At 36.4% G+C, this 25,228-nt stretch overlaps 1 protein-coding gene and 1 non-coding gene across 3 annotated transcripts in view; both read right to left on the minus strand.

The window, feature by feature from the left end:
- Positions 1 to 1,288: 1,288 nt before the first annotated feature.
- The window catches only part of Smim14 (small integral membrane protein 14), a 90,309-nt gene continuing 66,369 nt past the window's right edge, over positions 1,289 to 25,228 (minus strand). For both annotated transcript variants that reach the window (XM_046451363.2, XM_046451449.2), the window contains exons 4-5: positions 7,482 to 7,624; positions 1,289 to 4,583 (exon numbers count right to left, since the gene is read on the minus strand). In XM_046451363.2, the coding sequence (XP_046307319.1) occupies positions 4,551 to 4,583; positions 7,482 to 7,624 (176 nt within the window). In that variant the 3' untranslated portion in view covers positions 1,289 to 4,550. The remainder of the gene's footprint in view (positions 4,584 to 7,481; positions 7,625 to 25,228) is intronic.
- On the minus strand, positions 6,006 to 6,078 carry Trnas-cga (transfer RNA serine (anticodon CGA)). Its single transcript has one exon. It is a non-coding gene; the product is annotated as a tRNA-Ser (tRNA).

Genomic DNA, 25,228 nt, shown 5'->3' on the forward strand with positions numbered 1-25,228 from the left:
TTGGTACTGGGGATTGAACGCAGGGGTGCTGTGCCACTGAGTTACATACCCCGCCCTTTTTATTTTGAGACAGGGTCTTGCTAAGTTGCTGAGGCTGGCCTTGAAGTTGCGATCCTACTGCCTCAGCCTCCTGAAATGACTGGGATTACAGGTGTGTACCATCATGCCTCGTTTTTAAAAAGTCTGGTTGTGGGGCTGAGAAATAGCTCAGTGGTAGAGTGCTTGTCTAGCATATGTGGAAGTACTGAAAAGAAAAAAAATCTGAATGTGAAAAAGAATCCTGGCTGGCACAGAAGCTAACATCTGTAATCTCAGTGACTCAGGCTAAGGCAGGACGATTGCAAGTTCAAAGCCAGACTCAGCAATTTAGTAAGGCCAACAGCAATTTAGTGAGACCTTTTCAAAATATATTTTAAAAGGCTGAGGATGTAGCTTAGTGGTAAAGCACCCCTAGGTTCAATCCCCAGTACCAGAGAGAGAGAGAGAGAGAGAGAATATCATGGTTGGTGTTTGTGTAACATCTTTTAGGGACTGGTGGGACTTCACAAATTGAGATACAGAACTGAGAAAATCATCAGATGAAATGGCAAGAAGCAAAAAATTTATTCTATTTGAATTTGATTTTCTGAGAGAAAAACTATTATTTCAGAGTCATTTAATGAAACATTAAGTTTTATCATGAATTCCTTTACCCACTGACATGTAATGATAAACTTCAGACTAAAATTATTTCACAAATTTTGCCATTTTAAGTAACACTAAAGATATTGCACAGACATTGACACTAGAATGTCACAGCAATTGTACCATTTTAACATGCATCTGGATATTAATGATCTTTAGTATCTGGACACATTCCAGGTCAGAGCAAAAGCATATCATCATTTTTGTATTTTCTCTGTATAATTACAGGTCTCACTCCTTTTAGGTAACATGTAATTACATGTATAATTATGTATATTAACATATAAAAGCATATAACAAGCTCAAATATTTAACACTATTGAATATTACTCCCTAAAAGCAAATGTCAATTTGACTCTGTATTCTAGGAAGAAAGAAAATAATGAAGAAATGTAATTGTAATTTAATATCCTGGGGATTCTTATAATCTCTTCTGAATACTGGCCCTATACCGCTATTATATAAATATTGTTTCTTATAATTTAAAGTTCTCTCTTTAGTTAGGGGTAAGCAGTCTTACAAAAAAACTTTAACATAAATGTTAACATTTTACTAAATGAAAGTGCTTCTCTTTCCACAAAAGCCAAACAGAAAACAAAAAGCGTTACTAACATTTTCTATTTATTCATTGATAAAAAGTGCATAGTACAAGCCCTTAAACCCAATCCAAGTACTCAGTAAAAGATTAACAATAAATCCTGGATGGCACAGACATAATTTGTTTGGCATGATTTAAACATTTAAAAACAGCAATTTACATTTAGTATATCACATGACCACTTTTGCTTTTAACAAAGTAATCATCAGACATGGTAACAATACATATGATTTTTCATTTAGAAATATAAGACTAACCCTACTGTTACAATAATAAAATTTAATCCATTAATTGTAAACTCTCTTCATTTTTCCTTCTTCAAGTTGCTGTTTTGTGTCTTAAACTCAACTGGTCAAATTTGAGCACATACCCATTTAGAGTGACAGATTTTCATTCAGAGCAATAGATTTTCAATGTTCCTTTGAAATTTTAAGATGTTGGTAATTCCATACACAGTATCATATCACATACCATAAAGATACTAATAAAAAATCTCTGCAAATTGTAAAATATGACTTGCTGACAATGGGGGCAGTGCTTAGATAGATACATGATAAAATCTTTTACTATAAAGCGTTCCAACGTTAACTTTTTCCATATGAAAAGCAAAGCCAAAATTACCATTGTTTTAAGAACATTAAATGACTCTAAAACACAATAAACTCTTTTTTTTTTCTTTTGGTGGTGCTGAGGATAAGCCCAGGGCCTTGTATATGCTGGCAAGCATTCTACCACTGAGTTACACCCTCAACCCTCAAAATAAACTCCCCTTAATAGCATTTGCAGAATGTTTAAGAGTCCAAAGTAATAAAAATGTAAGCCTCATCTTTCTTTTATGCAGATTATTTTAAAAGGATTATAGCCATATTTCAAGTGAATGTTTACAAGGTAAGGAATGATTTAAGAATGTGCTCAATTTAAAGGCCACATGTTGAAGCTTTAAGAATTAAATATAATAACATAAATCACTAGTTAGGTTAACAAGAACACTTTATGTGCAGTACAATGACTTTTCAGAAATGCAAAGAAATTTTAAAAGCAAAAACCCCAGGACTAAACAGTTCACTAAGAATTTCTATTACTAACTTAGTAGTAGATTCATATAGGAAAAGCCTAATGTATTTAGATACAATGCCAATTAAGTGTATGTGACAAAAATGAAAGAATTCAAAAATTTCAGGTCTCTAATACTAGACATTTTTATCCATATTTTGGCCACTTGAACAGAAGCCAATTTTAAATTATGATCCACAGACTCAGTGAATATATTAGCATCTCTCCCGGGATTGGTTTTCTAGTGAGTTAGGAACAGATGTTAGGATATATGGGTGAGCCTTCTATGTTCAAGAGGCACAGCAGATAAAGGACTGCATCAGGCAGTTAGCTGATATATGCCATTCAACACCTTTCTGCTTTAAATACTTTACTAGCTATGGATAGAGATGGGAAAGCTTCCAGTGGGCCACTGCAAGACAAATCTTTACTCTGTGGTGTTCATTTATCCAAGATTTAACTTACCTGTGTTAATATTACCACTTTATCAGCATAAGTAATTAAGAGCTGGTTATATTATTTCAAGAAGTTGAGCACAAAACAAAGATGCACAAGAAGGAATGCAAGCATTCACATTAGATTATATAATGAAATGATGCCTTTACAATGTTTATGGCCTCTAATGTAATCATAATAAAGGGGGAAACACCCTATGAGTGTCACACAATTGTATCAGAGACTATTAAACAGTACAATAATATAGAGAAGTTTATTTAGTTCACACAAATAGTTTCTCAGATCTGTACAATGAAAAGCTAGACTGACCTAGGTAAAAATCCTTACATTTGATAACAAAGTATCTTCTAGCCCCATAAATCATATGTAATCACTTGTTAAGGAAAAAAATTCCATAACCACATGGGTTGTGCAGACATTTTTTAAAGCAATTTGTATTTACTTTTTTGCCAAACTCAGCAAAAACAATGTAACCTTTTACTTTTTTATGCATTTCAAACTTCACTTATATCAATGTTCTTTTCCACCCCAATCCATCCCATTACCAAACAGGAATGAGGTAAGGGGTGGGAAAATATTCTTGATTGTTTCTAATTTTCTTCCTTTTCCCTTGGAATAAAACAAAACTTCATTAAAATTTTTTTGAAGTTGGAAGGATAACAAAAGTCTCAAAATTTTCTTCAAATAGAGTAAATAAGTAAATAGGCATTCAAATGTCAGTAAGCTATTAAGCCCCAATATAGATGTAAGAAAGTTTCACTTTAACAGGGAAGTGTTAGAACAAAGAGAGGTGTCCTGAGAGGCACTCATTTACAAAATAAATTATAGCTTAAGTTATTACTAGATAGATTATTCCTGGCAAAGAGAGAAAGAATAAACTTTTCCCCTCCTTTCACATGAACCTTGTAAGGCTAGGGTATGGCTTGCAAATGTCATACTGGACTGTAAATTATCTACCATATTGATTATTCATGTTTATTTAAAGTATTCTTGGGCTAGGGAGATAGCTCAGCGATAGAGCACTTGCCTAGCATGTACCAGGCCCTGGATTCAATGCCCAGCACCGCAAAAAAAAAAAAAAAAAAAAAAAAATTAACATTAGACATTTTTAAAGGGAGTAAAAAAATTATTAAAACAACCATTTCACTTCTCCTCCTGGTCTAGCCACATAAGTCAGTTGCAATATATGATACAGATTTCAGCTATAATTTGTAAAATATTCCAAAAGTTGCCACAGTTCCAAGAACTAGAGAAAACTGCCACCCACTAATAAACTACCAAAGTAAATGTAAATACAGTGTGGTTCTCATTTTCTTTCATATAATCCCAGGTAACCCCAAATAACTTTATAAATACCTTATGAATAAAAAAACCTTAAGAGCCTATCAAAACTATTTAAAATATTTAAATGCATAAAACTCAAATTTCCTTCAATCAGGTCACACATCACCCAAAAATTATGGTCACAGTTACAAACAGAATGAGTGGAATGTTTAAAGTTTAGGACAACCAAAAAAGCCACACGTGACTTTTTAAATATAATCATTTACTCAAATATACTGTAAATGGGAATGGTGATAAACACAGGAAGCAAAAATAAGTTTGCAAGTGAAATTTCTAGAAGCTCATGAAAACAATACCATCCCATATTGCAGATGCAAAAGGAAAAACAGTTCTAATGGGGTTAAAAGTACTCTGGTCATCTTCGTTCATTTGGTCTTGCAAGGTGTTAACTATTTTCACTTCCCATATCACAAAGTTAGTCCACAGGAGGAGCTGGTGGATCCTGTCCCTGGCATTGAAAAAAAAAAAATTATTTGAGGGACTCCTTAGATCCTAGTGCAACCAATCTAACACAAATAAGTAAGAACTGAGTAGCAATGCTCCCACCCTCCAATCCCAAACTATAAACTTATAAACTCATTTGGACTCTTCATATATTCTGCAATGTTTGTCTCATTCTTCCCTGTGGTGTGGAAGAAAGGGTGATCTTCAAGCTAATAAAGTTAGTTTGATTCTTCTTGCTAAAGTGATGGGTTCAGTTAGTGCATTCATTATGAAGCTTCAGACTTTTGTTTCTCATTACAGGATCTCATTGAAGAAGCTTGAGGCTCTATTTGTTCCTGGCAGCCATCCTGTAGCCACAGGGAAGCCCACCTTGGAATAAGCTAATGATAAAAGAAACTGTTAACCTTCTAAACATGGAACCTATCTTTGGATTTTTTATGTGTAAACTAATAAAGTCACTTATTCAAATCACTTTGAATTGTTTTTTGTTATTTGAAATACAAAGTATCTGAACTAAAGAGAATAGAGAGCTTTTACAGTCTTCAGAAAGATTTTATTTATTTACCCTGACATACCCAGTTAAGGGTGATCAATATTTCTATCTGGAATCAGAATTAATATTGTTCTTGCTTATTACTAGGACAGAGGGACTACTATTCCTAGAACCTGCAGTCTTTAAGGAACTGAGGTTAAGGCGTTTGTCATTTTTAATGGCTTCTACTAAGTCAGGTTAAAATGGATTTTTGGGGGCTGGGGCTGTAGCTCAATGGCAGAGCCTTTGCCTTGTACATGTGAGGCACTGGGTTCGATCCTCAGCCCCACATAAAAATAAAAAAATAAAGGCATGCTGTCCATCTATAACTACAAAAACAATTTTTTTAAAAAAAAGATGGATTTTTTTTATTTTTTATTTTTTTAGCTCCAAACACTGGGAAAGTTACTTTTTGATACAAAAGTAAGAAAGCTGCACACACAGTATAAGAAAAAAGTCTACGGAGGAAACAATGAGGATAATATGCAAATTTTATGAACTCTTCCCTCTCTCCAAGAAAAAGTACACTTAAAACTTTTTATATGTGCTATTTTTTTTTTATTTTTATTTTTGGTGGTGCTGAGGATTGAATCCAGGGGCATTCTATTATATCCACAGCCCCTTTTTAAAATTTTTTAAATTTTGAGACAGGGTCTAAGTTGCCCATGCTGGCCTCAACTTGTAATTCTTCTGCCTCAGCCTCCTGAGTTACTGGGATTACAGGTGTGAAACCTGGTGCTGGTTTTGTCTTCTTTCTTAAGACAGCATACAATATATCTAAATGTTCTGCTCCTAAAATCAAAGCACTGACCTATTAACACTGCACATTTGCTTTCTCCTTATATACAAAATTAGTCTTAACTGAATTTTTTGTTTGTCATTTGTTTTTTGTTTTGGTGGTGCTGGGGATTGAACCCAGGGCCATGTGCATTCGAGGCAAGCACTCTACCAACTGAGCTATATCCCCAGCCCTGAATTTTTTTTAATACTTATTTTTTAGTTGTAGTTGGACACAATACCTTTATTTTATTTATTTATTTTATGTGGTGCTGAGGATGGAACCCAGAGCCTTGTGCGTGCTAGGCGAGCACTCTACCACTGAGCCACAACCTCAGTCCTTAACTGAATTTTTAATATTAATACTACAATATTGAGGAAAATTAGCAATTATTTTAGGAATTCAATATGGTGAAGTTTGAAGAAGAGAATTTAGCATTTAAAGTGAATCTATCATAGAAATTTATTTTGAAACAAATTTCATCCTATAGATGTTTTTTACATTTTATTTAGTAAAACTGACAAACAAAAATTGTATATATTTATCAGATACAACAAGTTTTGAAATGGTATATGACTGTAGAATAGCTAAACTGATCTAATTAACATGTGCATAAAATTTTTAAAGAGATTACAACATATCAAATGGAAAAAAATAATGCATAAATACTTGTTCTGGTAAGGATTAAAAAGAATCCTTTAGTGAAGCTTTTATTAAAGATAGTAGGGAAAACTCTCTGTTGAGTCACTTTATATTTTTCACTTAGAAGATTCTACAAATGTTTGCAATCATGACTATAAAGATTCGTCAACATAAGGAATTCCTCTAAGTTAATTTACTGTGATGCTAGAAAATGGGGTTGAAAGAAAAGGATAGGAAAACAGGATGTAGCCAGATATGCTCAAAATCTTTATTGTATTTAATATCCAGAACAGAAGAGGGTAAAACATTTGAAATGAAGCTGGTAAGAGTGTTTCTGGGGCTAGAGGGGAGAGATCAACCGAAATGGATAGAATGGGCAATGCAGGACTGAGATTTGAGCAATACTGCTGTGGATGAAGCTGGATAAGAGTGTTTCTGGGGCTAGAGGGGAGAGATCAACTGAAATGGATAGAATGGGCAATGCAGGACTGAGATTTGAGCAATACTGCTGTGGATTAGAAGCTGGATTGTTTCTGATGTTCCTTATATAAGGAAAGATTGGAATTCAGACAGGCACAGTAGTGCACACCTGTAATATCAGTAACTCAGAAGGCTGAAGCAGGAGGAAGGCAAGTTGGAGGCCAGTCTCAGCAATTCAGTGAGACTCTTTCTTAAAATAAAAAACTAAAAAAGGTAGTTTACTGGCAGAGTGCCCTTGGTACCAAAAAAAAAAAAAAAAGATAGGAAAATTTTTAAAAATTATTTTTGGACTACTACTATTTCTATGTTTAACTCCTCAAAAGGCAAAATAGCAACATATAGGAAAAACTCACTCCATGAATTGAGTCTTCCTTTTATTAATAAAGATATTTTAGCCAAAATACTTTTCCTCCTCCCCACGTCACATACATGCACTCAACCAAAAAGGATTTATAATTCATATCACTTACATTATGAGGACTGGTTGGCTTTCCGGATAAGTTGGATCCTCTTAGATTAGGAGGTCTCAGCAAGAACAAGATCACTGCAATAACCGTCCAGGCCATCAAGATCATAGTAATACTGATGCCATTGTCACCAGAGGGTCCTGGTACTAGAGATAAACAAAAAATGCATTTGTAGCAAAACTGTGGCCTGATTATACTATTGTTAAATCAATGTAAAAACAAAGTCTAATGTTTAAGTACAGCTTCAAAATTCTACTAAAATAAAAAGTAATTTAGAGAAGAACAATTGTGGAGTATATCTTCAATTTCCTTTTCCTTTTTTAAAAAATATTTTTTCTTTAATTGTAGTTGGACACAATACCTTTATTTTATTTATTTATGTGTTGTGCTGAGGATTGAACCCAGGGCCTTGTACGTGCTAGGCGAGTACTCTGCTCTTGAGCCACAACCCAGCCCTAATTTCCTTTTCCATCAGTAAGAAAAATCTACATGGCACATGATGTTAAATAGTCATAAACCAAATAACAATATATATATATTTTATTTTGGAAGTACTGAGGATTAATCCCAGGGGTGCTCTACCACTGAGCTATATCTCCAGAACTTTTCGTTTTATTTTGAAATAGATCTTTTTTAAAAAATTTTTTTTTGTAGTTGTAGATGGACAGAATGACTTTATTTATTTTTATGTGATGCTAAGGATCGAACCCAATGCCTCATTCATGCAAGGCAAGTGTTCTACCACTGAGTGATAGCCTCAGTCCTTGAAATAGCCTCAGTCCTTGAAATAGGATCTTGCTAAATTGAAGAGGCTGTCCCTGAACTTCTAGTCATCCCGACTCAGCCTCCTGACTAGCTGAGATCATAGACATGCTCCAACATGCCCGACAACAAATAAAGATTTTGAATAGTGTGATAGTTCTTAATATTTTGGGGTAATAATCATCTGAGAATATGATGAAAATTAAGGACTTTGTCCACTGTAAGATTTAACACAATATGCACATTCAACAATTTTGTATATCATGTGGAAGGTTCATGAACCCACAAGGCCACCAATCCATAGACTTGCTGAAATCTATAACCCCCTCCCCCAATCTACTTTTTTTTTCAGTATTGGGGATTGAACCCAGGGCCTCATACATGCTAGGCAAGCACTCCAACAATGAGTTACAGTTAAGTTACAATCTTAAAAACAGGATGTGGGACTGGAGTTGTAGCTCAGTGGTACAGCACTTGCCTATCATGTGTGAGGGGCTGGGTTTGATTCTCAACACCTCATATAAATAAAGATTCAATGACAATAAAAAATATTTAAAGGGGCTGGGATGTGGCTCAAGTGGTAGCGTGCTTGCCTGGCATGCGTGCGGCCCAGGTTCGATCCTCAGCACCACATACAAACAAAGATGTTGTGTCTGCCGAAAACTAAAAAATAAATATTAAAAATTCTCTCTCTCTTTAAAAAAATATTTTAAAAAAGAAAAAACAGGATGTAAGGAAAAGGGAACATCTAGGTTGTATACTATATAAATTAAAATGTCCCTTTTATGAAAGATTATTTTGGCCTTCTTTTTCAGAAAAAGTTGAAATCTATGTATTTATCAGGAGAAAGAAGAGAGGGGTGTGTGTGTGTGTAGCTCTATTTCTGAGATCCTTGAGGCAGCCACGTCTTATTTAATAAGTGTCTAGCACAGTATCTGGCTTGATACAAGGTGAAAACATAAATGAAACAGATATTTAAAAGTGAAATTATTTTTACTTATTTATTTATTTAATTTTGGTACTAGGGATTAAACTCAGGGGCACTCAACCACAGAACCACATCCCCAGCCCTATTTTGGATTTTATTTAGAGACAGGGTCTCATTGAGTTGCCTAGCGCCTCACCATTGCTAAGGATCACTTAGAACTCAATGATGCTCCTGGCTCAGCTTCCCAAGCCGCTGGGATTACAGGTGTGCACCACCATGCCTGGCAAAAGTGAAATTATTAAAGATCTCAATTTTTAAAAATTGAAAGTACAAAAGATTAGCTATCTAGAGAAAAACATAGTATCTCTAGCCTATTAATACTACATTGGTTTTGGTTTCCCTGTATTAGAAGAAGTAAAAGAAATCCAGACAAGATGCTGAAACTATGATGATGCACACATTAGGGTCCAGAGGCCCAAGGCTGACTTCTGAAAAGAGAAGGGATCAGTGGCTATACTGAAGCCAAAGGCCTCAGTAACCAAAGGAGACAGAATCAGCTTGAGAGCTGGGCTGGCCCAAGAATTGACCAGATTGGAATAGAGCTTCTGTTCCAACCCCAGTCATTTTACTAGAAACAGCCAAGGTACCTAGGGTTACCTAATGTCATGAGAATTTTCTACATTTACTGTCTACATCACCTTTGTCTTATGTGTCATTATCACAACTGCCTGGTTTTCTTTCTAATACTTGGGCACTTCTTTACATGCACACTTTCCAAGTATTCCAAGTTTTAAGATTTTAGAATTTGCAGGGTGCAGTGGTACATGCTTGTAATCCCAGCGGCTTGGGAGGCTGAGGCAGGAGGGTTGTGAGTTTGAAGCCAGCCCCAGTAAGACGCTATCTCAAAATAAAGTACGAAAAAGAGCTGAGGATGTGGCTCAGTGAGTGGCTGAGCACTGCTGGTACCAAAAAAAAAAAAAAAAAAAAAAAGAAAGAAAGAAAGGAAAAAAAAATTTAGAATTCTTCAGTCAACTTTTCTTCTCCACACACTCATCCTCACCTATGCCTTCATTTACATTCTGCATGCAGACTGCAACTAAATTTACACCTAGCCTCACTCAACTCTTCTGAACTTCAGACTTCAATATCCAACTGTTTACCTACATTAATATTTCTCCTTTTTCTCCCTATGTCAATATTTCTTAATTTGTACTGTACATTAGAGTCATTCAACAGCTTCTTTAAAAATGCAGAAATCCCATCTTACGCTTAACATTCTCAATATTTCAAACTAAAACTATTACCATCTTCCCTGTCCCACTCCTCTACCAAACCAGGTCTCCATTCATCCAGTTGCCCAAGCAGGGAAGTTCTTTCTCAATAATCCTCCATTTTGTATTTTATGAGAGTCCTATCAATTTTACTTCCTAAATATCACTCAGATCTGCCCACTCCCCCCACTCACCCATGTGTTGAAGCTATCACCACCTCTTATCTGATCTCCCTATATCTATTCTTGCCTCCTTTTTCCTCTCTACTATTGCATGAATATTTTTAAATAAATATTTTTTATTATTAAAAATAGCTAAGACTTGAGTTGCTACTTTGAACTAGGTACTATCTCTTAATCCTTTTTAACAATCTTACTCTATGGTGGGTACTATATCTTTTTTTTTTTTGCAGTTGTAGATGGACAGAATACCTTTATTTATTTTTATGTGGTGCTAAGGATTGAACCCAGTGCCTCACATATGCTAGGTAAGCGCTCTGCCACTGAGCTCAGCCTCAGCCCCTATAATCTTTATTTTATAGATTAAAACTGGGAAATAGGGAACTAAATCCCAATCTCATATAACTGGTATATGTCAAAGATGGGATTTTGATGGAGGCAATCTCATTAATTGTTTGCTGTCATAATCTCTGACAATATCACATAATGACACACATTCTTGAAAATTATTAGTTCTGTGGGTAGTAAAATAGAAAAACATGGATTCAAAAAGGGATAAGCAAGTTTATAACTAGTTATGTAAAACTAGATTATTTAAGGCTAGTCAAAGAAACATAATTATGCTTTGTATATACTATCACTACTACTACTTTTTTTTGGGGGGGGCATCAGGGTTTGAACCCAGATCCACTTAACCACTGAGCCACATTCCAAGTTCTTTTTATTTCTTATTTTGATACAGGGTCTTGCTAATTTGCTAAGGCTAGCTTTGAACTTGTGATCCTCCTCCCTCAGGCTCTTGAGCTGCTGAGATTACAGGTGTGCACCACCATGCCTGGTTTATATTATCACTAGTGCCCTGGCTCAGAAATAAAATGGTTAATTACTTATATAGACTACAAGTCTACCCAAAGTCAATTCATGTTTTGCAACTTAATGCTTTGTTTTTTCATATTCTTTGCAAGTCCTCACATTGCAAGTTCAACAAATTCTTATTTATAGACAAAACATCCTTTAAGATGGGGAAGGGAATATGATGTTGTAATGAGAAAAAGGAAAAAAAAAGTGTGTCACATTAGATTGGATAGAGAGAAAGGATGGGAGAGGAGGGGAGGAGTAGGGAGGATAGGAAGGGCAACAGAATAGACAATATGATTGATGTATGTACATTCCATGTATGTATTATATATCAAAATGCATTCTACTGTCATGTATGACTAAAAAAATAAATAAAAATTTAAAAAAAAAAAGATGGGGAGGGGAATGGTGGCACAGGCCTGTAATCCCAGTGACTGGGGAGGCTGAAGCAGCAGGACGACCAAGTTTAAAGCCAGTCTCAGCAACTTAGTGAAGCCCTAAACAACTTAGCAAGACTATCTGTAAAATAAATAAATAAATAAAAACAAAAAACTGCCAGGCATAGTTGAGTTGATATAAAAATAGTTCAATGTTAATTTGGGAGGCAGCCCTGCCCAAGGGCTGAGCATCCTCTCTCAGCCTTGAGTAAGGGGGGTGTTTGGTCTGGCATCGCACATGCACTGTGGGAAGCAAGTGGCCTCCACCTTCAAAGGAGTTTGCTCTAGCCCTGGACTTGGGCATTATCCAATGGGATTGGCAACCCCACTTTGAAACTTTATCCCCTGCCTTATTTGGTGAAGAACATTCCACTGAAGCTCCTTTGTGTGTCCCCCGTCTCCACTATAAAAATAAAGAGATTCCGGGTGCACATTCTCTTGCCTTCCAGAATGGGAGAAGACCCATGAGGTCACAGAGCAGTCCCACCCTCCATCTGAGAAACTCATGTCCATGTGTTGTGTGATTTCTTCGTGGTTTTCTTAGTTTAATGTTGCAGCCAGCTCCTTTAAACCTAGCTCATCTCGTCAGAGCAGGTTGATAGTGAGAGTTGAGGAAATAATTATTTTTCCTTCCTGTCACATACATTAAAAGAATATTTGTGCTGAGCCTGCGTGGTACATGCCTGTAATCTCAGCAGCTGGGGAGACTGAAGCATGAAGATCCCCAATTGAAAGCCAGCCTCGGCAACTTAGTGGGGCCCTAAGCAACTCAGTGAGACCCTGTCTCTAAATAAAACACAAAATAGGGATGAGGATGTGGCTCAGTGGCTGAGTACCCCCAAGTTCAATCCCCGTAACCCGCCCCCCCCCAAAAAAAAAAGAACTAGGGATGTGGCTCAGTGGTTAAGCGCTGCTGGGTTCAATCCCATCCCAACCCACCCCCTGCCAAAAAAGAAGCCCAGTATCCTTTGAAAGAAAAAGTCTGCTCCTTTTTGAGGCTCTCTATTAGTTCCCTGTGTCTCCTACTCTCCTACTGTGGTTCTATCACAGCTTTCCTCCTTCCTGCATATTGCGGCCAGAGGCTGGTTAGCCACCATTCTGAACATTCTCTGCTGATTTCACCTAATGACTCTTTCTCCACTGCCTACTGCTTCAACTCCAAGTTCTTCAGCTTGGCCTTTGCTTGTATGATTTGGCTCTACTCATCTAACTGTATCTCTCACCACTTTTCAGAAAACATGTCCTCTGCTCTAGTCACTCCATACTTCTTTAGCCAATGGTTCCCTGGCCTGGCTGTGTATCAGAATATCCTGTGACCAAGATTACAGATTCTGAGGTCCTGCCTGACACCATGTGATTCGGGAGCAGCTTAGGGGTGTGGCCAAGAAATACCAATATCATTTAAAAGCCTTACAAATGAATCTGATATAAAAATAGTTCAATGCTAATTTGGTTGGCAACATATACCAACTACACAAATTCAATTCTTCTGGGACACCCATCATCTCCCCCCATCTGGCACACTTTTACAACTAACCTCTATTTATTCACCTATATCCCTCTCTTTCCTTTAAAATCTCCATTTTCTCTGCCATTCTTTCCTCTGCTTTCTCTAAAATAATACAGCATTTATAAATTATCTAACTAAAAGAGAACTTTTAAATTCTCCTAAATTAGGTTATAATTTTTAAAGAACTTAGACCACTGGGTGAGATGTCATACAACTATAATATCAGTGACTTGAGAGGCAGAGGCTGGAGGACCTCAAGTTTGAAGCCAACTTCAGCAACTTAGCAAGTCCCTATTTCAAAAAACAAAAAGGATGGGGATGTAGTTCAGGGGTAAAGTGTCCCTGGGTTCAACCCCCAATACCAAAGGAAGGCACTGAGACCATCTCTTAGCTGTTTGATTCTACTACTTATTAGTAGTATATAGTAGTAGGTAACCTTTGTGCCTCAATTTCTTAACTATGAAACAAATATCACCATCATCTCACAGAGTAGTTGTAAGGATTTAAATGGTCAATACACAAAAAAGAAGCTAGCACAGTGCTGGTACACAGTAGATATTTGATAAACTATCCTGTACCAGTAATAGGATCAATTAGAACATAGAAAAGAATGAATGCAGACAGATCCTGGTGTGAAACAGCAGGCTAGATAAAATGGTAAAGTAGGAATGGAAAAGGCACAAATATAAATGGTGACAGGGTGGAAGAAGGACAATAACTGGTAAATAATTGAACAGGTGGCAGGAGGAGATGAAAAAAAAAGTGAAAAGGGGCTCAGGTTGTGGCTCAGTGGTGGAGTGCTTGCCTAGCATGTGTGAAGCACTGGGTCTGAGCCTCAGCACCATGTAAAAATAAATAAACAAAATAAAGGCATTGTGTTCATGTACAACTGAAAAAAAAAAGAAAAACAAGAGAAGGATGTCTCCAAAATTCCTAAAGTATGGGTGTAGGCATAAGAATTTCTCTACTTAAGAGTCTAAACAGGGGCTGTATAGCTCAGTGGTAGCATGTGTGAGGCACTGGGTTTGATCTTCAGCACCACATAAAAATAAATAAAGGTATTGTGTCCATCTACAATATATATATATATATATATATATATATTTTTTTTTTTTTTTTTTTTAAGAGCCTAAACCAGGCAGGACATGGTAGAACATGTCTATAATCCCAGAGTTGCACAGGCTGAGGTAGGAGAAACACGAGTTGGAGATTAATTAGCCTTAGCAACTAAATAAGACTTTAAATAACTTAGTGAGACCCTGTTTTCAAATTAAAAACATAAAGGCCTGGAGATATAGCTCAATGGTATAGCGTTCCTGGGTTCAACCCCTAGTAAATCCACCCCCAGCCCAAGCAAAAAGGCTAAAATGGATATCATTTTTGTGACCTCCAAGGTTTGATAAGATCATTTCCTTTTTACCTACCCAGTGCTGGGGATTAAACCCAGGGCCTTGCACATGATAAGCAAATACTCTCCCTCTGAGATAATCCCCAATTACCTTCCAATTCTTCAATAACTCAAGGCCCATCTCAATAAATAATAACTGAGCTAGGCACAGTGGTGCATGCCTATAATACCAGCTGCTCAGGAGGCTGAGGCAGAAGGATCCCAAATTCAAAGCCAGCCTCAGCAAAAGCAAGGCACTAAGCAACTCAGTAAGACTCTGTCTTTAAATAAAATACAAAATAGGGCTGGGGATGTGGCTCAGTGATAGAGGGCTTGCCTAGTATATATGAAGCACTGGGTTCAATTCTCTGCACTGCATATAAACAAACAAAAATAAAGGTCCATTGACAACTAAAAAATTATTTTTAAAAAAGAAGAAGAAAATAAAATAATAGCTAATGTTTTTCTGTTTCCAGCAGTCCCACAAAATTAAGAATGGCACTAGAATTGACATAGTGTGCAAGCTTATTAACAAAAAATTAGAAACAAACCTCAAGAGCCCTGATTAATCAAGAGCCCCTGATTAATAAATTATGGTACATCCATACAATGGGATACTGTGAAGATACAAAAAATGTTAAGTCTCTCTGAAATATGCCTTTTAAAATTTTTATTTTGGTTATTAGGATAAAACCCAGGGCCTTGCACTTACTAAGGACACACTCTACCACTGAGACATGGCCAGCCAAGATTTGCTTTTTGGGGGGATAGAAAAAATAGCAGGTGAAGAACAGTGTGTAAAAGGAAGCAGGATGGAGAATATATATATTTATACATATACGTGTATTTATATTTGCTTGTACATGAACAAAAACTTTGGAAAGGTGCACAGGCTAATACCTACACAAATGACCTGGGGAGATAGAAAATGTGAGTAGGAAGACAACTTTTAAGTGTATTCTGATTAAGTTCTTTTTATTTTATTTATTTTTTTGTATTAGAGATTGAATTAAGAGGCATTCTACTACTAATGTCTAATTCTACTACTAATTCTACTATTGTCTACATCCCCAGACTTTTTTTATTTCTTTGTTTAAGACAGGGTCTAAGTTGCCCAGGCTGCAATCTTTCCACTTCAGCCTTCCAAGTTGCTGAAATTGCAGGCATGCATGTACCAGGTAAGTTCTTAATTTCTGAACCATATGTAAATATGTAAAAACTTATTCACAACACCACCACCAAAAAAGGTACCCTAAAATATCATGGGATTGAAGAACACTTAATATCTAAACTGATTCAGACTCCATAAAATATTTACAAACAGGGAACCAATGAGGTCACTATAGGTTTTTTTGTGATTATTTGCATCCTTTATGAAAAGCTCTATTTTATAAAGTGTCAGAACAGGGGAAAATCAAGGTTAGACAGGTTTGGAAAAGTATGCTTCTCACACTTTCCAACACTATATACAGCAAATAAACACAAATAATGAGTTACTACTTTAAAATTAGTTCAGAGAGTTCAATGGGCCAAATTATGTGCCCACTATGCTTTGTTTAAAGGGTTCTATTAAAAAAGAATAATAACTTTTTGGCACTTATAATTGTGAATGCACACACACAATCATAAGGGGGATAAAAATCTTTCCCTAAGAATTCCCTGTAAATTATTTGACTTGAGTACTTCTCATTCTAGATCTGGTAAGATACCAAATCAAAAAATACAGCATTTCCTGTTTTGCTTAAGCATGAAGTCTTTGGTTACAAGCAAATGAACAGAACTGATACTCAGAGCTTTACAAATAAGGTGCCAAGTGGACTCTGTACAGTAGTACATGCCTGTAAAGCCAGAGACTTGAGAGGCTAGGACAGGTCTGTAAGTTTGAGGCCAGCCATAGTGAGACTATATCTCAAAATAAAATACAAAGGGTTGGGGAGGTAGCTAAGTGGTAAAGCAACCCTGGATTCAATCCCTAATGCTGCCCAAAAAAAAAAACCCACAACACCAAGTGGAATATTCACAATGAAGTTGTTAGAAATCACGAAGATGAGCGAGAGGGAGACTCCCTGAGTTGAGAGGTTCTGAAGGATTTTTCACTATAAACTTAGGAAAGTTTCCAGTGGGAAAAGTAGAAATAGAACAGCACTGAAAGTGGACAGGTACCAGTAGGATTTAACCCTATAATTTTTGGTTGCATAATCATGTTATCCTCAGTACAGTTATCAAATTTCAAGCTGATTTACTCCAAAATTAAGTTAACCATAGAGCTGAAATGCTCCATACAACTCTTTCTCTGAAATGCAGTCTTTTGAGAGAAGGAGCAAACTTGTTCGATACATGTTTTTAAAAAGCAAAACTGTGGTTAGACATCACAATAAAAGTGGAATTTAGCTCAATATAAGGAATCATGCAACATCTAGAGCTGCTAACAGTGGAACTGCTACCACGTGAAACAAATGAATTCCACATTCAATTAAACCATCTCAAATACATGCAACACTCTATAGTGACCACAAAGGGTATGAAAGGTACAAATGCAAGTAAGCCATAGCCTTGAACAAGTTCAAAATCTGAAATACAGTCATCACAAAAAACCATAATGCAATCTGAGACAGGCCTCAAAGATGATTTGGCGCTCATTAGCCAGAAGACTGGTGGCAATGGGTTGAGGAGAAGATGGAGAAACATGAGCAAAGGCAGAAGCATGTTGTCTACTGGGAATGTCATGAGCACACAGAGTAGATGTGAGGAGTAATGGAGATGAGCTGGACTGTGAAAAGTCTCCCATGTCATGTTAAGTTAGAACTGCCTTTACAGGTGATGGGGATGGGGGTGATACTAAAGGCTTTAATGGCAGGAATGTCAGACTCTGGTATGGAATTTCAGAAAGATGATGATGGTTATTGTAAGAGAATTAAATTTGGAACATAGGAAACCAAGTAAGATTCTATAGGCAGAGCAAAGACAATAGATGAAGAGGACACAATTAAGCATCCCCAGCAAAGGTAGAGATGAAGGGAACAATATTTAGATGTTAAAAATAAAAAACCAAAAGGATTTAAGGAATGAGAAGTCAAAGGTGATATCCATAGTTCCTTAATGTTGTCCTGCTATTCTACCATTTTCAAACTGTGTTCTGTAAGGGTATTCCATGGTTTCAGTTTAGTAGATTTCAGGGAGATAGGCTGAATGAAAACCATCCTCCGCTTTGTTTAAAGGGTTCTATTAAAAAAGAAAAAGAAGGTTGGGGGCATAGTTCAAAGGTAGAGTTAGGCTTGCCTAATATGCCTGAGGCCCTGGGTTTGATGCCCAGCACCATGAAAAATAAACAAACATTAAAGACTCTCAGGCTAATTTTCTGATCATTAACAAACCACAGTGCAATAAACAGTAATGCGAGATCCTATTAGAAAGGACAAAATGAACTATGTCTTTATTTATTTATTTTAGTGTTGGAGATTAATCCCAGTGCCGCCTCATGTCAAGCACTCACTCTGCCACTGTACTACACTCCCAGTCCCTGAACTGTCTTCAAAGGTTGTTCTGCGAAAGGCAGAGCAATGTTCTTCACATGGTTGCTTTCCATGGTAGGAAAACATGATGACAACAAAATGTGGTGACTTTAAGATATAGCAGATTAAGGAAGGAAATGTTGAAAGAAGATGGCATGGTTTAGACTTAGAAACTACCAAAGCATACAGGGAAATAAGAAAATTACTGCCTTGGTGCTACAAATACAGAAAACAGATGAAAAGAGTTTCCACCCACTTCTAGCTATCTTTGCCCTTGAGGAACTTACAATGGGGATTGACCTAAGTAAATAAAATATATAGTTGCGAGAGATAGGTGCTAAATGGAAAAATGTAAAGAGGAATGGGGTATGGGGAACGAAAGGCATTTTATACGGCTAAGGGAAGTCTCACTGAGACAGTGAGCTGTGAGGCTATTTGAAAGAACATCCCAGGTAGAAAAAAGTAGCAAGTATTCCTGATCAGGAGCTTATGGGATATGCAATGGAGGCCAATATAATTGTAGTGAAGTGAACCAGAGTTCAGATGTAGAGTAAATTTGGAACATAACAAAGTATTAAATAAAAAGAATATCAGAGATAGGGTTGTAGTTCAGTGGTAGAGCTCTTGCCTAGCATGTGGGAGGCACTGGGTTTGATTCTCAGCACCACATATAAATAAATAAAAGGTCCATTGACAGCTAAAAAAAATATTAAAAAAAAAGAATATCAGAGGTCAGATCATGTAGACCTTATAGGTCATAATAAGGACTTTGGCTTCTATTATGCATTAAACAGAAAATCTCTAAAGAATTTTGGGCAAAAATAAGAAAACATCTGTTTCTCATTTTTACAGGACCACTGTGAGTTTTTTTTAAACTTAATATTTTTAAAAGAATTAGGGCTGGGCACAGTAGTGCACGCCTGTAATCCCAGCAACTCAGGAGGCTGAAGCCTTAAGCAACTTAGCAAAACCCTGTCTCCAAATCATGGGAGAGTGGGGGGAGAATTATAGGCTCATTGGAGAAATTAGAGGAACCTACTGCTCTAACTATTTAAAAGCATGACTCCAAGAAAGGATTTTCCTCAAAAGCTAAAGGAACTTTAGGGAGGAAATAACTTGCTAATATGGCTAAATGAATATTCAAGCTCAAGAGTTCTGCCTTTCTATTTGTAGTAATGGAATGACATTTTGTCCACAGGAATACAATATATTTGGTTTTATAGGTGGGCTGGATCCAAGAGTCACAAAAACCGCACATACAATAAACACTTATTATAGAAGTTCCATAAGATTATTTTCAACTTAGAAAAGCGGGGTTTAGCTTCCTTGCTGAGGCAAATATTTGAGCTGCACATTTTAGATTAATGGATGCTACTAAAGAAGCAGATTAAGAAACATGGAGTGGGGGAACCACCACCCTAACACAAATGTGCGTCACTACTGCTTTAGTGCAGACCACCGATTTCATGTGTTACCTAGCTGCACTAACAGTCTATATTCTAACAAAAATTCTACTTTATGCTAGGCACTGTACTAGTTCATACTTCTCTAGTTGTTGCATTTATAGGAGTTGGTGGGACACCCAATTCACAAAGCAACACAAATAATAATGAGGGGTAAGGAGTCTCTTTACATTGCTACCTTATTATCTTATCTTAGATTCAAATACAAAATAAAAGAAAGCCTGACTTCAGAGATATTAAATATAAGTAACTAACCTATTAATAAATGTAATTTAGGGACTTGAGATACAGCTCAGGGCAAAGTGCTTGCATAGCATACACAAGGTCCTAGGTTCACCACACACAAGAGTAAAAATAATTTGGTCATGTGTCAAAAGCCTTTAAATGTGTGAAGGAAACCTCAGAACATGTCACTCTAAAATATTCCTCTTTGACATAAATATTATTTTTGAACTCAAGATAATTAAGAAATAGCAAATTAAAGAAAAGCTCTCCGTATATCCTACCATTTTCTGCCAAAGGACAGGATATAAATTCTTTGCTGGAGATAATTTCTAGACTCTTTCTTTCTTTTTAACTTTTATTTATTTATTAGTTTATTTATTTATTTGCTGGAGATAATTCTAGACTCTTTCTTTTTAACTTTTATTTATTTATTTGTTTATTTATTTATTTTTATGTGTTGCTGAGGATCGAACCCAATGCCTTGCACGTGCGAGGCGAGCGCTCTATGCTAAGCCATAACTCCAGCCCCAATTCTAGACTCTTTATCAGCACCAGAGGAATTTTCAAACAAACCTTATTCTATAAGTTTTGTCCTATATTTTCCTTCCCACGCTTTTCCATTCGTGGAAGCCTAAAACCTCCTTCTATTAAGTGTCCTGTCAATTTTTCTGCAAATTTATTGATCCTAGTTGAATATGCTATATAAGTAAGATTTCTAAGCTATTGCTTTAAGAGCTACTTTTCACTGAGGTTTCTCCCCCGTGTGTACTGCCTGTACCAATAAACATGTTTTTCTCTTATTTATCTATTTTCTGTTATACATATATACGTATTCCAGCTAAGAACTATGAGGAGTTGAGGAAATAACTATTTTTCCTTCCTGGCATCTACATTAAAAGAATACTTGTGCTGAGCATGGGTGGCAAATGCCTGTAATCCCAGCAGCTTGGGAGTCTGATGCAATAGGATCACGAGTTCAAAGACAGCCTCAGCAACTTGGTGAGTCCCTCAGCAACTGAGTGAGACCCTGTCTCAAAATAAAAAATAAAAAAAGGGCTAGGGATGTGGCTCAGTGGTTAAGTGTTCATGGGTTCAATCCCCAGTACAATAAAATAAAAATAAAAAATTTGAAATTATTTGCTATTGTTTATAATAGCAAAAAATATATTAGTAACCCAGGACTCCAACAAAAGGGAATCACTTAAATACTAGTGCATCCTCACAACAAATTATTAACTTTTTTTTTTTTTTTTTTTGCAGTGCCTGAGCTCTACCACTGAGCTATACCCCCAGACCAATAAATATTTTTAAGGTCAGATATTGATATATTTATAATATCGTAGTGAAAAACCACAAAGTAATCTCATTTCAGTAAATGTATATGAAATCCAACTGTGCTGCACTTCACCATCCTGTGAATGTCACAGTTCCTTACAGTCTTAGACTATAATGCTGTTTTATTAGTTCCCCTCAAGATATTCTTATTTCTGAGTCTCCTCAAAAAGGGATGTGTCACTAGCAATTAGAGAAATGCAAATTAAAAGTACACTGAAATTTCATCTCACTCCAGCCAGAATGGCAATTTTCAAGAATATAAGTAACAATAAATTTTTTTTTTTTTTTTTTTAATTTTTTATTGTGGGTTGTTCAAAACATTACAAATTTCTTGACATATCATATTCCACACTTTGATTCTAGTGGGTTATGAACTCCCACCTTCACCCCATACACAGATTGCAGATTCACATCAGTTACACATCCATTGATTTACAAATTGCCATACTAGTGTCTGTTGTGCTCCGCTGCCTTCCCATCATCCACCCTCCCCCCTCCCCACCTCTCCCCTCCCCTCCCCTCCTCTCTCTCTACCCCCTCCACTGTATAACCCTGAGGGTCTCCTCCCATTACCGTGCAATTTACCTTCTCTCTCCCTTTCCCTCCCACCTCTCATCCCTGTTAAATGTTAATCTTCTTCTCCTGTTCTTCGTCCCTACTCTGTTCTTAGTTACTTTCCTTATATCAAAGAAGACATTTGGCATTTGTTTTTTAGGGATTGGCTAGCTTCACTTAGCATAATCTGCTCTAATGCCATCCATTTCCCTGTAAATTCTATGATTTTGTCATTTTTTAATGCAGAGTAATACTCCATTGTGTATAAATGCCACATTTTTTTTATCCATTCGTCTATTGAAGGGCATCTAGGTTGGTTCCACAGTCTTGCTATTGTGAACTGTGCTGCTATGAACATCGATGTAGCAGTGTCCCTGTAGCATGCTCTTTTTAGGTCTTTAGGGAATAGACCAAGAAGGGGAATAGCTGGGTCAAATGGTGGCTCCATTCCCAGCTTTCCAAGAAATCTCCATACTGCTTTCCAAATTGGCTGCACCAATCTGCAGTCCCACCAGCAATGTACAAGTGTACCCTTTTCCCCACATCCTCGCCAGCACTTGTTGTTGTTTGACTTCCTAATGGCTGCCAATCTTACTGGAGTGAGATGGTATCTTAGGGTGGTTTTGATTTGCATTTCTCTGACAGCTAGAGATGTTGAGCATTTTTTCATGTACTTGTTGATTGACTGTATGTCCTCCTCTGTGAAGTGTCTGTTCAGGTCCTTGGCCCATTTGTTGATTGGGTTGTTTGTTCTCTTATTGTCTAATTTTTTGAGTTCTTTGTATACTCTGGATATTAGGGCTCTATCTGAAGTGTGAGGAGTAAAGATTTGTTCCCAGGATGTAGGCTCCCTATTTACCTCTCTTATTGTTTCTTTTGCTGAGAAAAAACTTCTTAGTTTGAGTAAGTCCCATTTGTTGATTCTAGTTATTAACTTTTGTGCTATGGGTGTCCTATTGAGGAATTTGGAGCCCGACCCCACCGACTGTAGATCGTAGCCAACTTTTTCTTCTATCAGACGGCGCGTCTCTGATTTGATATCAAGTTCCTTGATCCATTTTAAATTCACTTTTGTGCATGGCGAGAGAAAGGGATTCAGTTTCATTTTGTTGCATATGGATTTCCAGTTTTCCCAGCACCATTTGTTGAAGATGCTATCCTTCCTCCATTGCATGCTTTTAGCCCCTTTATCAAATATAAGATAGTTGTAGTTTTGTGGATTGGTTTCTATGTCCTCTATTCTGTACCATTGGTCCACACGCCTGTTTTGGTACCAGTACCATGCTGTTTTTGTTACTATTGCTCTGTAGTATAGTTTGAAGTCTGGTATCGCTATACCGCCTGATTCACACTTCTTGCTTAGCATTGTTTTTGCTATTCTGGGTCTTTTATTTTTCCATATGAATTTCATGATTGCTTTCTCTATTTCTACAAGAAATGCCATTGGGATTTTGATTGGCATTGCATTAAACCTATAGAGAACTTTTGGTAATATCGCCATTTTGATGATGTTAGTTCTGCCTATCCATGAACAGGGTATATTTTTCCATCTTCTAAGATCTTCTTCTATTTCTCTCTTTAGGGTTCTGTAGTTTTCATTGTATAAGTCTTTCACCTCTTTTGTTAGGTTGATTCCCAAGTATTTTATTTTTTTTGAAGATATTTTGAATGGAGTGGTTGTCCTCATTTCCATTTCAGAGGATTTGTCGCTGATATACAGGAATGCCTTTGATTTATGCGTGTTGATTTTAAATCCTGCCACTTTGCTGAATTCATTTATTAGCTCTAATAGTTTCTTTGTAGAGCCTTTTGGGTCTGCTAGATATAGAATCATATCATCTGCAAATAGTGATAATTTAATTTCTTCTTTTCCTATTTTTATGCCTTTAATTTCTTTCGTCTGTCTAATTGCTCTGGCCAGTGTTTCGAGAACTATGTTGAAGAGAAGTGGAGAGAGAGGGCATCCCTGTCTTGTTCCAGATTTTAGAGGGAATGCCTTCAGTTTTTCTCCATTCAGAATAATGCTAGCCTGAGGCTTAGCATAGATTGCTTTTACAATATTGAGGTATGTTCCTGTTATCCCTAGTTTTTCTAGAGTTTTGAACATAAAGGGATGCTGTACTTTGTCAAATGCTTTTTCCGCATCTATCGAGATGATCATATGGTTCTTATTTTTAAGTCTATTGATGTGGTGAATAACATTTATTGATTTCCGTATATTGAACCAGCCTTGCATCCCAGGGATGAATCCTACTTGATCATGGTGTACAATTTTTTTTATATGTTTTTGTATCCGATTCGCCAGAATTTTATTGAGGATTTTTGCATCTAGGTTCATTAGAGATATTGGTCTGTAGTTTTCTTTCTTTGAAGTGTCTTTGTCTGGTTTAGGTATCAGGGTGATGTTGGCCTCATAGAATGAATTTGGAAGTTCTCCCTCCTTTTCTATTTCCTGAAGTAGCTTGAAAAGTATTGGTATTAGTTCCTCTTTAAAGGTTCTGTAAAACTCTGCTGTATACCCATCCAGTCCTGGGCTTTTCTTAGTTGGTAGTCTTTTGATGGTTTCTTCTATTTCCTCAATTGATATTGGTCTGTTTTGGTTGTCTATATTCTCCTGACTCAATCTGGGCAGATCATATGACTTAAGAAATTTATCTATGCCTTCACTATCTTCTAATTTATTGGAGTATAAGGATTCAAAATAGTTTTTGATTATCTTCTGTATTTCTGAAGTGTCTGTTGTGATATTGCCTTTTTCATCCCGTATGCTAGTAATTTGAGTTCTCTCTCTTCTTCTCTTCACTAGCATCGCTAAGGGTCTGTCGATTTTGTTTATTTTTTCAAAGAACCAACTTTTAGTTTTGTCAATTTTTTCAATTGTTTCTTTTGTTTCGATTTCATTAATTTCAGCTCTGATTTTAATTATTTCTTGCCTTCTACTTCTTTTGCTGTTGTTTTGCTCTTCTTTTTCAAGGATTTTGAGATGAAGTATGAGATCATTTATTTGTTGGTTTTTTCTTTTTTTAAGGAATGAACTCCAAGCAATGAATTTTCCTCTTAGAACTGCTTTCAATGTGTCCCATAGATTCCGATATGTTGTGTCTGTGTTTTCATTTATCTCTAAGAATTTTTTAATTTCCTCCTTGATGTCTTCTATAACCCATTGATCATTCAGTAACCTATTGTTCATTCTCCAATTGATGTATGCTTTTTCCTTCCTTCTTTTATCGTTGATTTTCAGTTTCATTCCATTATGATCAGATAAGATGCATGGTAATATCTCTACTCCTTTATATTGTCTAAGAGTTGCCCTGTGACATAATATATG

This window comes from Marmota monax, unplaced genomic scaffold (assembly GCF_021218885.2).
Source record: "Marmota monax isolate L192 unplaced genomic scaffold, Marmota_monax_Labrador192_F-V1.1 WCK01_AAM20220418_F8-fsc00025, whole genome shotgun sequence".
In the NCBI taxonomy this organism is placed as follows: Eukaryota; Metazoa; Chordata; class Mammalia; order Rodentia; family Sciuridae; genus Marmota; species Marmota monax.